Source organism: Chrysemys picta, chromosome 2, assembly GCF_011386835.1.
Source record: "Chrysemys picta bellii isolate R12L10 chromosome 2, ASM1138683v2, whole genome shotgun sequence".
Classification (NCBI taxonomy): domain Eukaryota; kingdom Metazoa; phylum Chordata; order Testudines; family Emydidae; genus Chrysemys; species Chrysemys picta.
Window position 1 is genome coordinate 209,346,312 of NC_088792.1, and position 18,322 is coordinate 209,364,633.

General features: G+C 39.9%; 1 protein-coding gene across 3 annotated transcripts in view; it reads right to left on the bottom strand.

The window, feature by feature from the left end:
• The window catches only part of ROCK1 (Rho associated coiled-coil containing protein kinase 1), a 185,046-nt gene that overhangs the window by 18,966 nt on the left and 147,758 nt on the right, over positions 1 to 18,322 (bottom strand). For all 3 annotated transcript variants that reach the window (XM_005309499.5, XM_005309498.5, XM_065582063.1), the window contains 4 exons: positions 14,411 to 14,499; positions 11,984 to 12,172; positions 11,060 to 11,225; positions 6,773 to 6,843 (listed from right to left, as the gene is read on the bottom strand). In XM_005309499.5, coding sequence (XP_005309556.2) covers positions 6,773 to 6,843; positions 11,060 to 11,225; positions 11,984 to 12,172; positions 14,411 to 14,499 — 515 coding nt within the window. The remainder of the gene's footprint in view (positions 1 to 6,772; positions 6,844 to 11,059; positions 11,226 to 11,983; positions 12,173 to 14,410; positions 14,500 to 18,322) is intronic.

The window sequence follows — 18,322 nt, forward strand, 5'->3', positions numbered from 1 at the left end:
TCAAGTTCTGATTGAGATGGAAAAGAGCTACCAGCTTATGAAGAAATTTTGGAAAGACGCGAAGGACCACTTTATTCTTATGGAAGACCATAAAAGGAAGGATTGTCTATAAGTAAGATTATGATTTTGACGTGGAAATTTTTAGCAAACGTCATGGCAGGAGTGCGGGGAAAAAAAACATTAAGTCACAGACAGTAAGGTGATTCCTTCCCACATTCACCCCGCACTGGAGGCTCCTGTCCCGCAGTGCTAGGTCCAGCTCCAGGCGTGGTGACCCGGTGCATGGGGTTGCAGCGCAATTCAGGTTTGGTCCATATGCCCCTTCATCTCCATCAGGATGGATGGGCCGTACATGAGTGATGCTGCTACCCAGTGTGCCAGGCCACAAACTCCTGGGGGCCATCTCAAATGTGTTTTTACTGCCATTTCCAAGATTCACTGACTTTATTCAAATTCACAATTTTTGTGACCACTATGACAAAATCGTATCCCTATCTACAAGAATATGGAGCTCATTAACTCTCCTATTATGGCTATAATGAAAGCTGTTTTAACAGAGAGAAAAAACAGGGAACATTCTTCCATGGGTTTGGAAAGACACTTCATAGGCCTTACAAGAAATAAATTGAGATTCTAGGTAGAGACAGGGTCTTTCTCTGGAAAGAAGATGTTTACTTGAATTCTGAGAAACCTCTTCACCAAAAGCAACTGAACAGAGACTTAGCTGATAAGAAGAAATGACTTCCAGATGTTCCTTGACTGAAGAAAGTGACAATCCCAGCAACTTGAGGTACAGTAAATATTCCAGAAAAAAAAGGAACAAGTGCCAAGGATGGAGCTACATTACTTGTCACAGCCCACAAAGAGACTCTTTCCCACTTGTGGGTAATAGAAGGAAAGGGCTGACAGCTTTCTGGAGATCCAGCACCTCACATGCTCTGGTTGAACAACAAAGCTTTGAAACAATTGGCATCAAACATCCAGGCTGCTAGATGGAGTACCTTTGAATCCAGATGGAGTGTCTTTGATGGATCTGCCCTTTCTATTGTGTCAAAAGATCTGGTGTAAATGGTAAAAAGAGGTGTGTAACCTGCAGTGTCTGAAGATCCAAATACCACTGGAGTCTGGCCTACACTGGGGCAATGAGAATAATCTTGGCCTTGTCCTCCCAGATGTCTTGTAGTTCTCCTGGTAGGTAAATAGAGTGAAAGGCATGGAGGAGACTCATCCCCTTAAATTTATTGGAAAAACATTCATAATGGACCAAGGGTCCATACCTGTGCTGGAGCAGAACCTCTGACATCTGGTGGCAAACAAATCTATTTCTGGATACCTCTACTGAAGGGATATTCATTGTGTCACTGGCTTCTTTGGGGTCCTACTGACTTCAGCTATGTTAATCTGCAAGGATACTGTCCTTCCCTGCCAGATGGAGAGCCACATTCCCAGAGGGTCACTATCTCCCTGCAAAGTTGTCAGGAGTCGATCTTTCCTTGCTCGTTGACACAGCACATGGCCATGAAGTTGTCAGTGGCTACTGTACTACATGTCCTTGAACCCACGGAAGAAACTACTTGAGAGTTCAGTAAGTCACCCACAGCTCCAGAGTTGAGCTCCTTCCCAGATTTCAGTAGCCATGGACTCTGAAGCACTGGCAGCGAGTGCCCCACGACTGTCAGTATCTGAAACATTCCCTATTGACGGAGCTAAAGGGTGAACAAATTGTTCATTGTCTCTGACTCCACTAATGGAGTAAGAAGCATGTCTTTGGGTAATGTCAGCAACAGGAACTCGTCTAGCATGTGGGATATTGTATCTTGCCAACTAATGTTAGAAAGGTGTCTCATTCTCAGCCATGCAAATTGAGCTCGGTAAATTGCTGAGACCATTAAGCCCATTAGCCCGAGGAAGAATATTACTGGTTGGGATGAGTTATCCTTCAGGTTCTCTATGTCATGTAGACCTTGAGGTACCTGTTGTAGGGAGCATAGGCCACATTGGGACTTAGACCTGAGTAACTTCAGTTGGCCAAATGTTAAATGAAAGTTAGCATTACTAAGAAATGCTCAAAGCAGCTTTCTGGCTTCTAGACAAAAAGTTGTTAGGGAAATGGATGACCTTACCCTAAATTCTGCACCCACTTTCCCAGTATCATAATTAACTTACTGTCATGAGGATGTATGGGAAAGAATGGATATGTGAATGCTGACAAGTCATAAATTATATTTAAATAATTAAGACATTTATGTCTTGGGCGTAAGTGGAAGTTTGCCTACCAGCTCCTTAGCACACGGCACCTTCTTGCAGCCATTTGCTATTATCAACTAATTGTTGCAAGATACATCCACACTAACCTGAAATCTTCAATGTGACTTCAAGATCAAGATACCAGGCCACTGACTCACATCAAATTATGGCTACCAGGCTGTAACACCTAATTGGCCTTAGAAAATATTTGGGTATCCCCTGAGGTGGCGTAAAGGGACACTGATCCCTAGAACAGATCCAAGCTATGCAGAAGGAAGGGGTTGGAGGTTCTCTCTCACAACAACGACCATATCCAAACTTGCATCCTGCTCTTTTCCTTGGACTGACCATCCAAAGAAGAGGTGAAAGACTCTGACCATCAGCTAAGCCAAATCTGAAGTCTACAACTGAGAGAGATAAAAGAGATCAAGTTTTCCTGCCTATATGTAACAAGCTTTAAGGTCTCCCCTAATATTGATGATAATACTGTCAAATATTAGCTTAGATCTGAATTAAGACCAATCCTGTGAGCTAAAAACTTTAAGATGGTGTGATAATCTTTCTGTAGAGCAATTTGAGGATGGTGGAATCACTCTAACACTCATTAGTGTGAGTGGCTGTATGTTGTATATCCCCCTCCCCCCCGTGTCATTAACTGTTCCCCAAAGGAGTCACTACACTCCTAAGTCTTATCTAAACAGTAAGATCTCTAAGTTAAACCAGTGTCATTTTAAAATTGCTATAAGCATGGGATTCTAGAAACCATTTTATATCTGTGCAAGATTGCCAGAAAGATGGAGACATTGCTACTTATTGTAGTAACTGGTGAGCCAGATAATTGAACCATTGATGTATTGATTATATTTCAATTATAACATAAATGTGATAATGGAAATCAAAGTAAATATACTATATTTGAATTTTCAGATGAAGGAATTCAACTTCTTGAGACCCAGAATAGGTCAAAGACCTCAGTCTTTCTTTGGGATCAGGAAATATCTGGAGTAAAACCCTTTCCCTTTGGACTCTGCCGGAACACATCACATTGAACTTCAGGAAGGCCACATTGCCAGGTCAACAGGAGCCTGTGTGAAGGATCCCTGAAGAAGGATGAGGATGGGGCTTGGGGAGGTAGCATGGAGTGAAACTGGTTTGCATAATTTGATCGCATGACTTCCAAAATCCAAATATCCATGGTGATTTTGCAGTTTGTTATGTGAAAGAATGCTAAGTGGTCTTCAAATGGGGAAGGGAATCAAAAAACATGGTTAAGATTGGTTCTAGGCTTTTGGGCACCCCATCAAATTTGAGGTCTCAGGGATGATGATGGAGAAAAGTAAATGGCAGAACACCTTTTCATCATTTTAAAGCTATAATTTTCTTCTGCTTCTCCTGTCCTACTGATATGATATCTCTTCAGAAGATAGATAATTTTGCCTCCCTTTGAATAGGAGAATTTCCAGCTGGGCTCAAACTCGGAGGATAAATCAGACTCTCTCAGCAATGTGTGCTGTTTGTACTAGCCATGGGGACTTCCCTGGAAGCACAGCTGACAAATCAAAGAACTCCCTCAGAGCATATCTGTAATTGATTAACCTTTGTGATTTGGGCCTTGGCTAAATTTCTCCAATCTTTGGGTGAAGACAGTCATCTTGTCCCACAAGAAGTATTGGTAGCAGGACATGACAGATTAGTAGTTTGCTACTGACTGCTTAATGTGGCCAATGAAAAGACCTTTCCAAACAATGCTGTCTAGCTTCTTGTCCTCTGTGTCTGATGGGGTGGAATGAACTCGGCTACCCATAGGTCGTTCCATAACTGTGGACACAAAGAGAATTTGGAGTGAGGTGGGTACTGGAGAACATGAAACATTCAAGAGTGGCTTGTTAAGTTATATCAGCCTTTTCAGAAACAGGCCCAGATGCTGGATTAATCCAAATACCCATGTCTGTTTGCAATTAACCATCCAACAGGGAAAAGGTCACTTTGGCACTTTCTCCAGATGTGCGATTTTCTGAAATGCCACTGCAGATATGTTGAGAGTGATAGCCATTCTCTCCACCAACTCCTGAAACTGACAAAGGTTCTCTGGAGAAGATGTGAAAGAGGCCCCAACATTCTTGTACAGGGAGGTTAAAGAAGTCTGAGCACTGCGATCCAAAGCTGGATTCATAGTGGTGATATCTATGGCTGCATCCAGCTCATATTAAGACAGCTATTTGTGATCCACATGAGAGACTGATCTAGTGGGTCCAGAAGTGGCAATGGGTATAAAGCTTTCAGCACTAATGCCCAGGAAGAGCTTTTTTAATACCTCCCCAAGAAGAAGGATCCTTGTAAAACACTAGAAAATTGTTACCTCCCCTGCCTCACCCCATATACAGATAGGTTGGAGGCTAGGGGAAGGGGGCCATCATCACAGGCCCCATTATTCACACTGGTACCTTGAAAACACGCCAGTATCCTCGATAAAAGGAGGGGACTGGGGAACCTGATCTGCGCAATCCTCTATCCTGATGGACCCAAGATATTGTTTCAGGCTCCAGCCCAAGCCCCACATCTCCCGGACACTTTTGAGGTCTCCCAAGGTGGGTGAAAGAGGAGAGCAGTAAACCCATAGATAAAGATCAGAGGGTGGAGTCAAAGGCAGATCCAAGAGTGCTTCCTTGGGGGAAGCTGCCCCCAGAGGTCAATTCCTGAATAGTGGTCTGGCTAGGCCTTTTTGCTCCTGGAGAAGGACTAGTAGCTGAAGGCCTCTGGGAGACCTGTAAAGAACACAGAGTTCCAGAAATCTTGAGTGTGCAAGACTTAGTTGTCACAACCGCTTGAATACGGATCACCTTGAGCAGTTCTAGTGCTCCTTTTTCGCCAAAAGGGTGAAGAGCTTGCGGATGGAGCATCTAGTGGGCTCATGACCTTCCCTCAAGCAAGCCAAATACCAAGTATGGGCCTCTGAAACCAGCTGGGCAAGCAGTACATCTCTTAAACCCCATTCTTTTTATGACAGGATCCATCATTACGTATCTGCAAATTTATGGCAGGCACGAAGAGCCATATAGGGTTTGAGAATTACCTAACATTTCTAACACAAAACTAAAACTACATTACCTTCTAACACTAAAAACTACTAACTTATGGCATTAAGAAATAAAATTTCTGTAATGCTGTTTAAAGACCCAGCTGAGGTTCCTGGTCTGCACACTACCGTGGCTGGAAGGAAATGATGTGGTTCAAGCACCCCACAGACCCCATTATAGACTTCACTCCAGAACGTTTGGACTGGGGGATGCAAAGGAGGCACAAACTCCTCTAAGAGATTTCCATTGGTCCAGCTGCACTATCAGCACATTTCCCAATAGTGGGAAATATATAGAGATTCACTCAAACAAGAAATGAGATTTTTGTGCACAGGATCTAGGACAGTTTTATTGAAGAACCCCCACTCAAGCTTGACAACTTAATATAGAATAGTCCCTGCATTAGTCTTAAATAGACTTGGCAGAATTAGATTTTTTTTAAATTATTTTGACAGATTATTTTTAAATTCTTAAAAATAAACTGATATCTTTATTTATTTTATCAATTTCATTTTTTGTTGCAGGAAATTATGGGGAGGTTAGACAATGTGGGGAGGAGTGAGACAATTATTTAATGACAGCAGACACTCAGACTGAAAAAGTTAAAGCATGATAACTGTTAAAAAAAAACAAACTGTAAACATCACGTGTCAAAATATACAAAGTAAATATCCTTAAATCAAACTTGAAAGTTCTCAATCAGAATTTTTAAATTTTTTTGCCTAAAGTATACATTTCTGTTATTATCGATGGAAATATTTTCTCGTGTTTGTGTGCGCACAGTGAAATCCATATTTATTGATATTTACCAATAAAAATATAATCCTTCCAAGCCCCCTTAAATAAAAAGTTTAGGCCTGGGTATCTGTATAATTTTGGATCAACTTGCTACTCTCCTAACCCTCTTTAATACTGCTATGGAGAGATGCAATGAGCAGTTAGACAATAATCAAAAGCCTACTTAAGTAAATGGAAAATTTCTAAGAGTATTAGATTAGGCTCTTAGTATGGACCCCTATGTAGCTTCTTTCACCTGTAAAGTGTCTTCTGTGAACTCAGAAAGGAGATGGGGAGCATTTAGTCCTTAATTTGTTTTATTGCCAATTATATAATCATACTTAGACCAAATATGTTATAAATATAAGTTATTCCTCTGCAGAATGCATTGTAAAACATCTTCACATTATAAAACATCTTCACACACACAGAAAATCCACAAACCAGACTTAGTCCTACTTGAAAAATCTTTTATTGCATAACTCTAGACATCAGATGGAACCCTGAATTTTGAAGTTGTCTGTGGTCTTCCTGCAATCATGTAATACGTATATACGAAATTACTCAATTTTTTCCTAATGTAAACTGCACAGTTAATATTAATATTGACATATGCTTAAAGAACTCTATTCGGGGATGGTGGGGTGGGGATGAGGGGAATCCTTTCATACCTGCTTTTTCCAGCCATGTCGTTTTATATTTCCTTTGTTTGGTATTGAAAGCCAACCCTCAATTCTTGACTCTGTTTTAAAACACATGGAAATTAAACAGTCTTAATATATTATAATAGAATAAAATAATATAACAAAGCGCACTTGACTTCATGCGGCAATAGGAGATTACCCAATAGATCAGCAAAGCAGGAATTAAAAGAATAGCTAAACAAAACAAGGATATAAGCATTTATATTTCATGCTTCATCACAAACTAACATTTTATGTCCACACAGCTATTGCAGAAAAAATATCAAGCTGTTTTCCATAAGGCTAATATCTAACACTGTATTTAAAAAAAGCCAGACAGGATGCTTTGGTTTGAAAAATGTGTTGCAGCTTAAATGGAAGATAATTAAAAGATTCTCAATGTAAATATCATTTAACTTTCAGAGTGGCTATATGAAAATATTTAGCAGAAAGATGCTGCAAGTGAAACAAACCAGAGCCACAATTTACAAAACACAGAGAAAGAGCGCACAAGAAAACAAGCAAAGGTACGCAAGTGTCCCATTACTCACAGAAGATAAGAATAGAAGAGAAATAAATAAGGAATGCAGGAAGAATCAACTAGATACAAAGAATAAGAGACAAGCATTTTATTTGTTTTTCAAAAGAACAATTTTCTGATGAGTATTTTGATAATGTATTTTCCTACAATATAGTTACTGAAATAACAAATCATTATTTTGAACACTGATAAAAAAACCTGAGCTTTCCCACACTGGCACTTAACATTTTGGCTATCACTACAGAAAACTCTAGCTATCTGATGTTCTAAATTTATTTGTATTGTTTGGGATGCATTTTTAAAAATATGTATGAAACTGATAGTAGTGAAACACTGTTTTGCTTTAAACTGAGTTAAAATGAAGATGGATATTCAACATGGAAAATCTATTTTATAGTCACTTAAGTATAGTTTTATAAAAGGAAAACAAGTAGCATAAAAAGTAGTTTGTTTTAAAAAAAGTTACCAGAGAACAGGAACATATATGTATAAATCAATCATTCAGCCATACCAATTAATTTGATTAAAATAAGGTTAACAGCATTTCAATATCCCAAGAACATCAACTAAACAAATTAGCTACAACTTTTTGTCTGTATATTTCTCCAACAAACACTACTGCTGTAGGGATAATTCTGGAAAGCAGTCGGTGAGATTTAGCCATGCAAGTATTAATGCACTGCTGTGAAAATACACCCAAATACTTTTCCAAACAAACAATGTCCATATATTTTGTTGACTAAAATCAGGAAGAGTTTTGCCACCCTAATCTTCCAAAAAGAAAAATTATACTGCATGCTTTATTCCAGTGAAATGGTAACATTTCTTGCATTAATGCCTACAATAAAGACAATGTTATACAATCACTTAAAACTGGGTTACTTATTAATCATTGGAATTCTCTTTGATTCTCTTCTCCACACTCTACAAACCACCTGGAAGAATGCAGAGTCACTAAAATCTTGAAATTCAGATAGGCAAAGTTCACGCCAGCATTACCCTTTTACAATCAGAAATTTATTTGCATGTAAAAGCCAAGGAAATGCCCAAATCTCTGCTTCTCACATCTTCAAATATATACACATATATTTTAAAAAACCTCCAAAAAAACCTCTTTGCTCTCTGACTCAACATTCAATAACTTCCTAGCAGGGAATATATTTTCCTCAATCTCTACAGCAGTCACACTTAAGAAGTTTCTTCTGTTTTGAAATATATTGTTCCTGTGGTATTCCCAATTAAGCAAGAATGAATATCACTAAAATTGGTGTAATTTCTGAAAATGTAAAAAAAGTTAGAGGTTCAATCCTCAGCTGCAAAATAGAGTAATAGCTGTCATGAAGATGAATTATAGTGACTGAAGTAGTTCAAAGAAAGGACTAGTAAAGTGCCTGAGGAAGTAAGCTAAGGCTCTTTAAGGGGAATTTGAAAAGTCTGAAAGATCTGTTATTTCCAACTAATTTGAAGAAGAGTGACACTGAGGTTGTTCCCATAAGGACACTGATTGTGAGCAAATTACACAGGCTTCTGTTTCAGCATGCGGCCTGAGTTCCTTGTCAAAGTAACTAGAGAAAGACTGGGATATTTACAACGTTGCTTTGAATTGGTTGATGTTCTTTTCTGTGCACCCTCTGACAGATCTGTTCCAGTGTGCAAAGTACATTTGTATAGGGAATGGTTTTCAAGCTACAAAGAAGCACCTTGCAATGAAGATATTTGCTCCTCAGTTCCAGCTTTTCTAGGAGGCTCAAGATTCCTCACTTTCTAATAGGCTCTTGAAGGAGTACACATTTCCTCTCAGTTAGAGACACTGATGGTGTTACATGGGTTTCTTTAGACTTTCATTTATTGTCCTGTTTTAATTTGATTTAACTGATTGCCAGTTAACTTAGCCAACACAATTGTTAAAGCAGGTCTAGTCACTCCACAAATATTTGATCCAGGACAGAAATATCTGGTGTTATCCTGAAGGAGTAGCTCAGAAAATATGGGATGGCTGGGTCAATGTGGAATAGTCATCTCATAGTTCTGCTAGACAGTCTGCCTTCATATTAAGGATACCCTACAGGTGGCTGGCTCTGAATGATAGAACATGTTTCTGCCAATCTGAACAGAAGCCTTCCTGGTGCAACCATGTCCCTAGTATGCATTAAGAAGTGCCATGAAGGAATAAGGCTCCTTGAAAAAGGCCTGGATATTACTGACAGTTTTGAAACAACAGGAGAGTTCCTAGAATCTGACACAAGGGGAGACATATTTCTACATGGATATGATGACTGTAGGAGTCACCACAAGTAGATTTGGGAAGGGTTTAACATCAAATATACCAATATCCTGAAGATGTTCCTGGAACAAATACAGCAGACATATACCCTTTAGGTTTCAAAAAGTCTGACTGTTTTACAGTCTGAATTGTGCTAGAAGCCAGAAGACTTATTACGCAGTGCAGCAGTTGTGACAATTTTGACACACCCTTATCTGACTAAAAACACATTCTAGAAAAGATATATAATTTAAAATCAACATTAAAATAAAAAACAAAAATTAACTAAGGGAAGACATGACACCAGTGCAGACAAAGGGGAAGGAGGCTACTCCCTAGAAGCATTCACTAATGATTGTTACATACCTGAAATTCAAGATTTCAACCATTTAAAGATGTTTGGAAAAACTGCAGTGTGAAGATCTAGGCAGCGGAAAGTGCATCAATAGGAAAAGAGACATGCCTAAAATGTTTCTTTTACATTACTCATCCATTGAAGTTGTATGGTCATGTGTAAACCAATATCCCTTGTCTAAAATGCTCTTGATGACATAGGTCCTAGTCTTATTTACAGATATTTGGATTTATTTTGCTGCTGTGTAGTCAGATTTTAAAGTCACATGACAAGCATATTTATTACTAATCTCATAAGGAAAATTATATCACTGTATATAGAAAATAAGCCTTATACCTTATAGGTATTTTGCAGCACAGCATATTATTTTTGAATGTTGTTCTGTAGCAAAATAAATCTTGTGTGCTCGCATAACAGAGATCAGATCTTGCAGCACCACAAAAAGTAATCAGTATCTGCAACAGCAGTTCTCAAACTGCAGTCCATGAACTACATGCTCATGGTCTGCAAAGAGATGATTAATAACATGATGTTATCTCTCTTTGTTTTCATCTACTGAATCACAACATATAGTTAAAAATGCATTAAATATTTTCCTAACATTAACTTTCCAGGAAGGCAATTTTTGTCATTGCCACAGTGATGCTATGTGAACTATAGGGGAGGTGGTCCATAAGGCAATTTTGCATCACAATATGGTCTACACTATGAAAAGTTTTGAGATTCCTCATTTACAACACATATCACATCCATTATATTCACACAGTGCAGCAACAATAATGACAGCTGTAAAGATGGTCTCTTCCACTAAATGGAAGTGATGGCTCTAACCTGGGAAGACTGATTTCAGATGAAATGAAGACAGTCCTCTATACAAAGCTAGCCAAGCTATGAAATCCCTACTTGGCCTCCAACATAAAAAGCTAACACTATTATCCTGCATTCAGGACTTTTAAAAAAAAAATTACTTATTCTTTTGTTGAACAATAGTTAAAATAATGGCGAGGGGATGCAGAAAGGGTAAGGAAGAAGCCATTTTAAAAGGTGATGGCCAACAATTTCTAAGACTAAGTGTATATACAAAAGACAAGTTGTCCAAATGAATAATTCTCTTACCTGTAAGGTTTCCATCAGTTTCGTCTGGCTGGAGGCTGGCAACACTGGTAGAGTCCATTCCTTGCTGAAGGTCCAAAAGTTTACTACGCAATTGTTCTATATCACTCTCTTTACTATCCAGCTGCATCTGAAGCTCATTCCTGTATGTTAACTCTTCTACTAGTTGCTGTATTTACATATATACAGTAAGCATATGATCCAAAGAGAACATGGAAACAAAATAATAAGGTATTTAAAAAAGGAAGAATGAATTATGATGGATTACAAGCTTTCAGTAAATCTATGGATTAATTTGGTAACATTACTATTCATTTGGAATCTTAATATTGTATTACAATAATAGAATTATCTGAATTGGTTTGGGCTTTTGTTTGAAATTAAAATATGCTAATTAAGAAATCAGCCCAGTTATCAAGGACTTGTGGGAATACATTAAATTAGGAAATAGTCTGATTAATTTCATTAATCAATGTTTTTCTTAAAAAGAATATCACCAAATATCAAATCAAGCCATTTAAAAACTAAATTAGAGCAATAATAATTCCTTTAATTTGTAATAAAGCAAGCTAAAGACCACATAAGGGGAATTTTATACTAGAAAATACCAATTTACATCTGTAAACTATTTCCAATTGTTTTGCAAAAAAACAAACTATATTATTTATATCATTTTTTCCCCATTGTTCAGTCAGTCAAATGCATGGCATCGGATTTGTTCCCTGGAAACTGTCACAATGAAATGGGTCTATAAAGTAAATTCTGCTGTATAAGAAAATGTAATCACAGTGTTTTGGACAGGAAAAAAATGTGTCTTCTAGTACATATATCTGGTTCATATCTGTTACTTTTAAGGAAGATAATGTCTGCACTATCTTTCCCTTTGGACTGGATCACAGACTACCACGAAAAAGGAAAAGGTTTTACCGCTTGCATTTCATTGAGCTCCTTCTGGTATTTCACTACCATCTGATTGTATTTCTCTTTTTCTTGATTAAGCTCCAGTTGTAGCTTTCGGTTTTCCTTTTCTTTTTTCCTCAAATCTTGTATATTAGCTTTCTTTCTGTCTATTTTAAAATCTTTCCGATTCATTATCTCAGCCAATTTGTTCACAGCCTGTACAAAAAAAGGACACGAATTAAGAGAGATGCTATATCAGGGGTCGGCAACCTTTCAGAAGTGGTGTGCCGAGTCTTCATTTATTCACTTTAATTTAAGGTTTTGCGTGCCGGTAATACATTTTAATACGTTTTTTTAGAAGGTCTCTCTCTACAAGTCTATATATTATATAACTAAACTAGTGTTGTATTGTAAAATAAACAAGGTTTTCAAAATGTTTAAGAAGCTTCATTTAAAATTAAATTAAAATGTTGATCTTACGCCACCGGCCTGCTCAGCCCGCTGCTGGTCTGGCGTTCTGTTCACCTAGGCCAGCAGCGGGCTGTGCGGGGCCGGTGGCCAGGATCCCAGACCGGCAGTGGGCTGAGCCACTCAGCCCACTGCCCCTCAGGGGTTCCATCCTTCAGTGGGTACCTACCTTCTCCCTGGTTCTGGCCCATTCTTTTCCTCTCCCTGCACTGAGCTGAGGGTGGAAGTGCACTGAGCACAGGGCTGGGGGTGAAGGGTCTGGCCAGGACCTAGAATGAGGGAGGAGGCTCAGGGTTGGGACAGGAGGTTTGGGTGTGGGGCACTTACCTGGGCAGCTCCCATTTGGTGCAAGGGGTGCAGGTGGGAATGTGTGTGTGTGGGTGCGGGTGAGCGCGTGCACGCAGGAACTCCCATTTGGTACTCAGAGTGGGGGTGGGGATGTGGGGGGTGCAAGAGTCAGGATGTGGGGGGGTACATGGGGTGTGGGGGGGCTGGGCATGTGGAGGGTGCAAGAGTCAGGGCAGAGGGCTGGGGGCATGTCAGGGGAAGTGCAGGTGTCAGGGTGGGGGGCGCTGGGTATGTGTGGGGGTGCCAGAGTCAGGGCTGGCGTCGTGGGGGGGTGAAGGAATCCAGCAGAGGACTGGGTGTGTATGGGGGGGGTACAGGGCTGAGGGCAGGGGCCTGGGATGTGTGCGGGGCTGAGGGCAGAGTGTATGTGAAAGGGGGTCAGGGCTCAGGGCAGAAGGCTGGGGTGTGTGCGGGGGGGTCAGGGCAGAAGGCTGGAGGGTGTGTGCCCCTATTCCATGCCCTTCCTTCCCCAAGGCCCTGCCCCCGCTTCTTCTCTTCAGACCCCGGGACTCCCATGCCCCATCCAACCCCTGCTACTCCCTGACTGCCCCCTCCAGAGACCCCCCCACCCAGGATCCCACCCCCTATCCAACCCACCCCGCTCCCTGTCCCCTGACTACCCCCCCATCCAACCCCCCCGGCCCTCTTACCATGAGGTTCCTAGCAGCATGTTCTGTTCCGCGCAAAGTCAGACATGCTGCCCCACGGGAGCAGACAGCCCTGCCCCTCAAAGCGCTGCGCACGCAGCAGCATGGCTCCAGGGGAGGGGGAAAGGCGGGGGAGGGGCCGGCGGCTTGCTGCGCTCGACCAAGTGCTCTTGCCCAGGAGCGCACACCCTGCAGCTTGCCGCGCCGGGAGAGTGGGGCCATTTGGCAGAGTGTGCCTGGGCACACCCCGTGCGCACGCCTATGATTCTGTCCCCCTGCCCCCGCAGGGGAGGGGGCGGCAGAGAAGAGCAGGCCAGGCCGGGCCGGATTTTTAATGGCACGCTGCTCCGGCAGGCATGCGTGTCATAGGTTGTTGATCCCTGTGCTATATACATAAGCTTTTGTAAAGAACATAGAAGTTTCTCTTAGGTTACAGAAGTCCACATTATTTTTCAGCACGACATCATACTGAAGACATGCATATAGAACTCCCTGCCTTTCTATCCCCTTGTTACTGCAGCTGTCAAACTGACTGCTAAAATACATACATTTCAGTAAGAAAAAGTAGAAATAAGAGAGCAGTAAAATGTAACATTTCCAATTTTGGAATAGATTTTTTTTAAATGAGCTGAGACCATGTTTAAAAAAGTGTAGATTTCCCAGAACATAATTAATTATAGAAGTGAATGCACTGGCTACAAAAAAGCTCCTATTAACATGTTGTTGTCTGTGGGTCTGATCCTGCAAACCCTTACTCTCTTGAACATTCCTTAATCAAGTGAAAAGTTTACAGGATCAGAACCTATGCTTTTAGCTATAAATTACACTAATACAAATTTAAGATTTATAGATCATCACTAATACAAATTTCATCTAGCTATAGTACTGAGAAGTAATCACACAAAGTAATTCATTAAAATTTGAAAGCTATTTTTCTGGTATGCCACAATGAAGTCAACATGCTCATATTAAAATGTCTAAAAATTAATACCTGTGTTTTAAGAGTTCTTTCAGTGTGAAGATTCTTCTCATAATGCATTCTAATACTGTTGATTTCATCTTCTTTCTTCAATTTAAATTCTGTTAAAAAATACCATTAAACTTTCTGAGATATATATTTTATGGCAAGAAAATTTTTAAAGGTCATTCATTTCTCCATAATATGTGGGTTTTTTCCATCTTACTGTTCTTTGACTTTGCATACAAATACAGACATTTTGTAACCATAAAGACCATTTATTTAAATGATACTGGAATATCATAAATATCTCACCACAGAATATTTTAGATAGATAGTGCAATGGTAAAAAGCATATATATATATCTAGCTCCTAACATACTGTTATAGCATTTTTGACAACTGCTGTACACTGAGCAGAAGTTTTCAGAGAACTGTCCACAGTGACTCCAAGAACTCTTTCTTGGGTGGTAACAATAAATTTAGAACCCATCAATGTATATGTATAGTTGGAATTATTTTTTCCAATATGCATTACTTTTCATTTATCAATGTTGAATTTCATCTGCCATTTTGTTGCCTAGTGATACCGTTTTGTGATATCCTTCCAAAGTCTGCTTTGGACTTAACTATCTTGAATAACTCTCCATCATTTGCAAACTTTGCCACTTCACTGTTCATCCCCTTTTCCAGATCATTTATGAATATGCTGAACAGCACAGATCCCAGTACATATACTTGTGGGGACACTGCTTTTCACCTCTCCCCATTGGGAAAACTGACCATTTAGCCATACCCTTTGTTTCCTATCTTTCAACCAGTTACTGATCCATGAAAGGACCTTCCAGCTGATCCCATGACTACTTAGTTTCCTTAAGAGCCTTTGGTGAGGAATCTTAAAGGCTATCTGAAAAGTCCAAATATACTATATCAACTGGATCACAATTCTCCACATGCTTGTTGATTCCCCTCAAAGAATTCGAATAGATTGGTGAGGCATGACTTCCTTACAAAAGCTGTGTTGACTCTTCCCCAGCAAATCATGTTTATCTACATGTCTGATACTTCTGTTCTTTACTATAGTTTGTACCAATGTGCCTGGTACTGAAGTTATGCTCACTGTCCTTTAAATGCCAGGATCTCCTCTGAAGCCCTTTTTAAAAATTGGTGTTACATTAGCTACCTTCCAGTCCTCTCATTCAAAGGCTGATTTCAGTGATAGCTTACGTACTACAGTTGTTAGTTCTGCAATTTCATACCTGAGTTCCTTCAGAACTCTTGGATGAATACCATCTGGTCCTGGTGACTTATTACTGTTTAGTTTTTCAATTTGGTCTAAAACCTCTTCTATTAACACCTCAATTTGAGACACTATTTCAGATCTGTCACCCAAAAAGAATAGCTCTGATGTGGATATCTCCCCCACATTCTCTGCAGTGAAGACGGATGCAAATAATTCATTAAGCATTTCTACAATGGCTCAGTCTTAGTTGAGTGCTTCTTTAACACCTTTAGTAAAATCCAATATACACCTCTACCCTGATATAATGCTGTCCTCAGGAGCCAAAAAATCTTACCGCGTTATACGGGAAACCATGTTATATTGAACTTGCTTTAATCCGCCGGAGCACACAGCTCTGCCCCCCTGGAGCACTGCTTTACCGCATTATATCCAAATTTGTGTTATATCGGGGTAGAGGTGTAGCTCCAATTAATTTTATCTTCTGCATAAGGATCAGTACTGGGATTTTTTTCCTAACAGTCCCAGAAAAGAGAACAACCAAAGGATCTAATGAATATTGTTCCTCTACTTCTGCCATAATCTCCCACAAACTAATCAATAGTCCAAGTATGGGCATACTTGGATCCCCATTTTTCTGAGGTAAGCTGCTACAACAACTAGACACTTTGCGAATTGTCTGGCAGTGGCTGATTGGCTGAATGGTAATTGCCAACCACAAACGTCAAATATCATCTGTGGAATGCGTGGATTGTGATAAGGGAATGTGTCCTGAAGATCAAGAGCAGTGTACCAGTCAGTCTAGGGATGCAATGATAGTGGCTAGGGATACCATTCTGAACTTGATCTTCCTGAGGTAAGTGTTTACTCTTCTAGTTCTAGAGCAGGCCAAAATCCTCCATGTATTCTGGGAGATGAGGAAGTACCTTAAGTAAAACACCCTCCCTTTGAGGTGAAGCAGGACCTCTATTGTGCCAAGAGCTAGAAGTGATTGAACATCTTGGTCTAACAAGCTCTTGTGAGGGGGTCCCTGAATAGGAACAGGGAAGTTGAGTATAGACTGAAATTAAATCTCATATCCCACTCCTATGATTTCCAATACCCATCCATCCCTTGTTATATTAGTCCAGAAATAGTGGAAATGAGACAGGTGATCCCCAAAGGGAGGAGATGGGATAGCTAGATCCATAATAACTTGTAAAATATTCCTGGGTGAGCCTCAATAATGAAGACCGGTGAGATGAAGTCCCTACTGATTATAAGAATTTTCTTCCACAAACTGCAGTTGTTTCCTCTGAGCATCCGTTTGTCAGTACTGATAGTGAGCAGGCTGCCTGTGGTAAACTTGTGGTCTCAAATGCTTATGTTTGGGAACTGGCGTGTATACTCTCAAAGACCTGAGGGTTGTTCTGAAATGGAAATATACATGACCTTGGATCAGAAGCAGAAAATGCACTGCTGAGGCTGCTGTTGGCGGTCAAACCACCTAAAGGACACAAGAGGCTCTGATGCATCTCCCTGCCAGTGTGAAGCTCACCTCTCAACCTTCAAATCTGCTAGTATGTGACACCAGCAAACAAAATGTGGGACAAATGACTGAAATACGAAACATTATTTTGGTGATTCAAAGTATAATGTACAGATTCTTGTGCTCTTGTCTGTGCCTGCAGTGACCCTGCATACCTCTCTGCTACTGTATTTTAAAAATGAGAGGGAGAGATGTGTGCGCAGCAACTCATACTTGATTGTATTCTAGGTTTAGAACCTTAGCCAACAATAAGTGTAGCGAAGAGCATGGGAATATAAACAACATACTAGAGGTATGATTTAAAGTCAAGGTATACTTTCCAGCTCAGGGAATTTGCAAACCTGCCAAAAGTAATGGTTTTGGAATGCTTATTATTCTCTCTGTAATAAATCTATTTTTCATCCAACCACCATGAAAAATTCAAACACTCAAAAGAGCTTACGTTTTAGGTTTTGATTTTTGCCATTTTTACAAAACAAAGGTTTAAAAGTCTTGTCAAAACAAAAATTCAAATGCAGCCTTCACTATGGTGTCATGACCAGCTCTGGCAAAACAAAACAAAAAATTCATACTATACTTTTCAAAGCTCCATGGAAATTTAAGTGCCATCATGAAGATTAGTAGACATGGAATATGAAGAAGAATGTGTGTTTATTTCTGGTCTGTGATTGATTGATTGATATTCTTTCCTCAGATCATGTTTAACAACAAATTCTGATATAATATTAAGCTAAATGCACTAAGCTTATTATTATTATGTATACTTTGTAATCATAAATTATTCTTTACATGAGAGGGTGGGATTTGCAATCTCTCTCTGCACAAATGAAATGGGCTGGGGATTTGGCCCACAAAACCAGCATATTCAGGCAAGCGTGATAACTTTTCACTAGCTCCAGGCTCCCCACAGTCTTCTCTCATCCTCATGGCAGTACAGGCTCCCTCAACAGCTGCACCCACCTAAAATCTCTAGGAGCAGAAAAGGGATCACATGTCCCCCATCACATGGGAGGGAGGAAGTAATTAATTTCATGCTGATAGCATGCAAAAGATTATAAGATCCTTAATACTGAAGGAAAAAATTGCCAAAACTGGTTTTCAAGTCTGCAACAGCAAACACATTTCTCTGTAATCAATTCTGCATCATCATAACATAATTTAAAACTCAAAACATGCC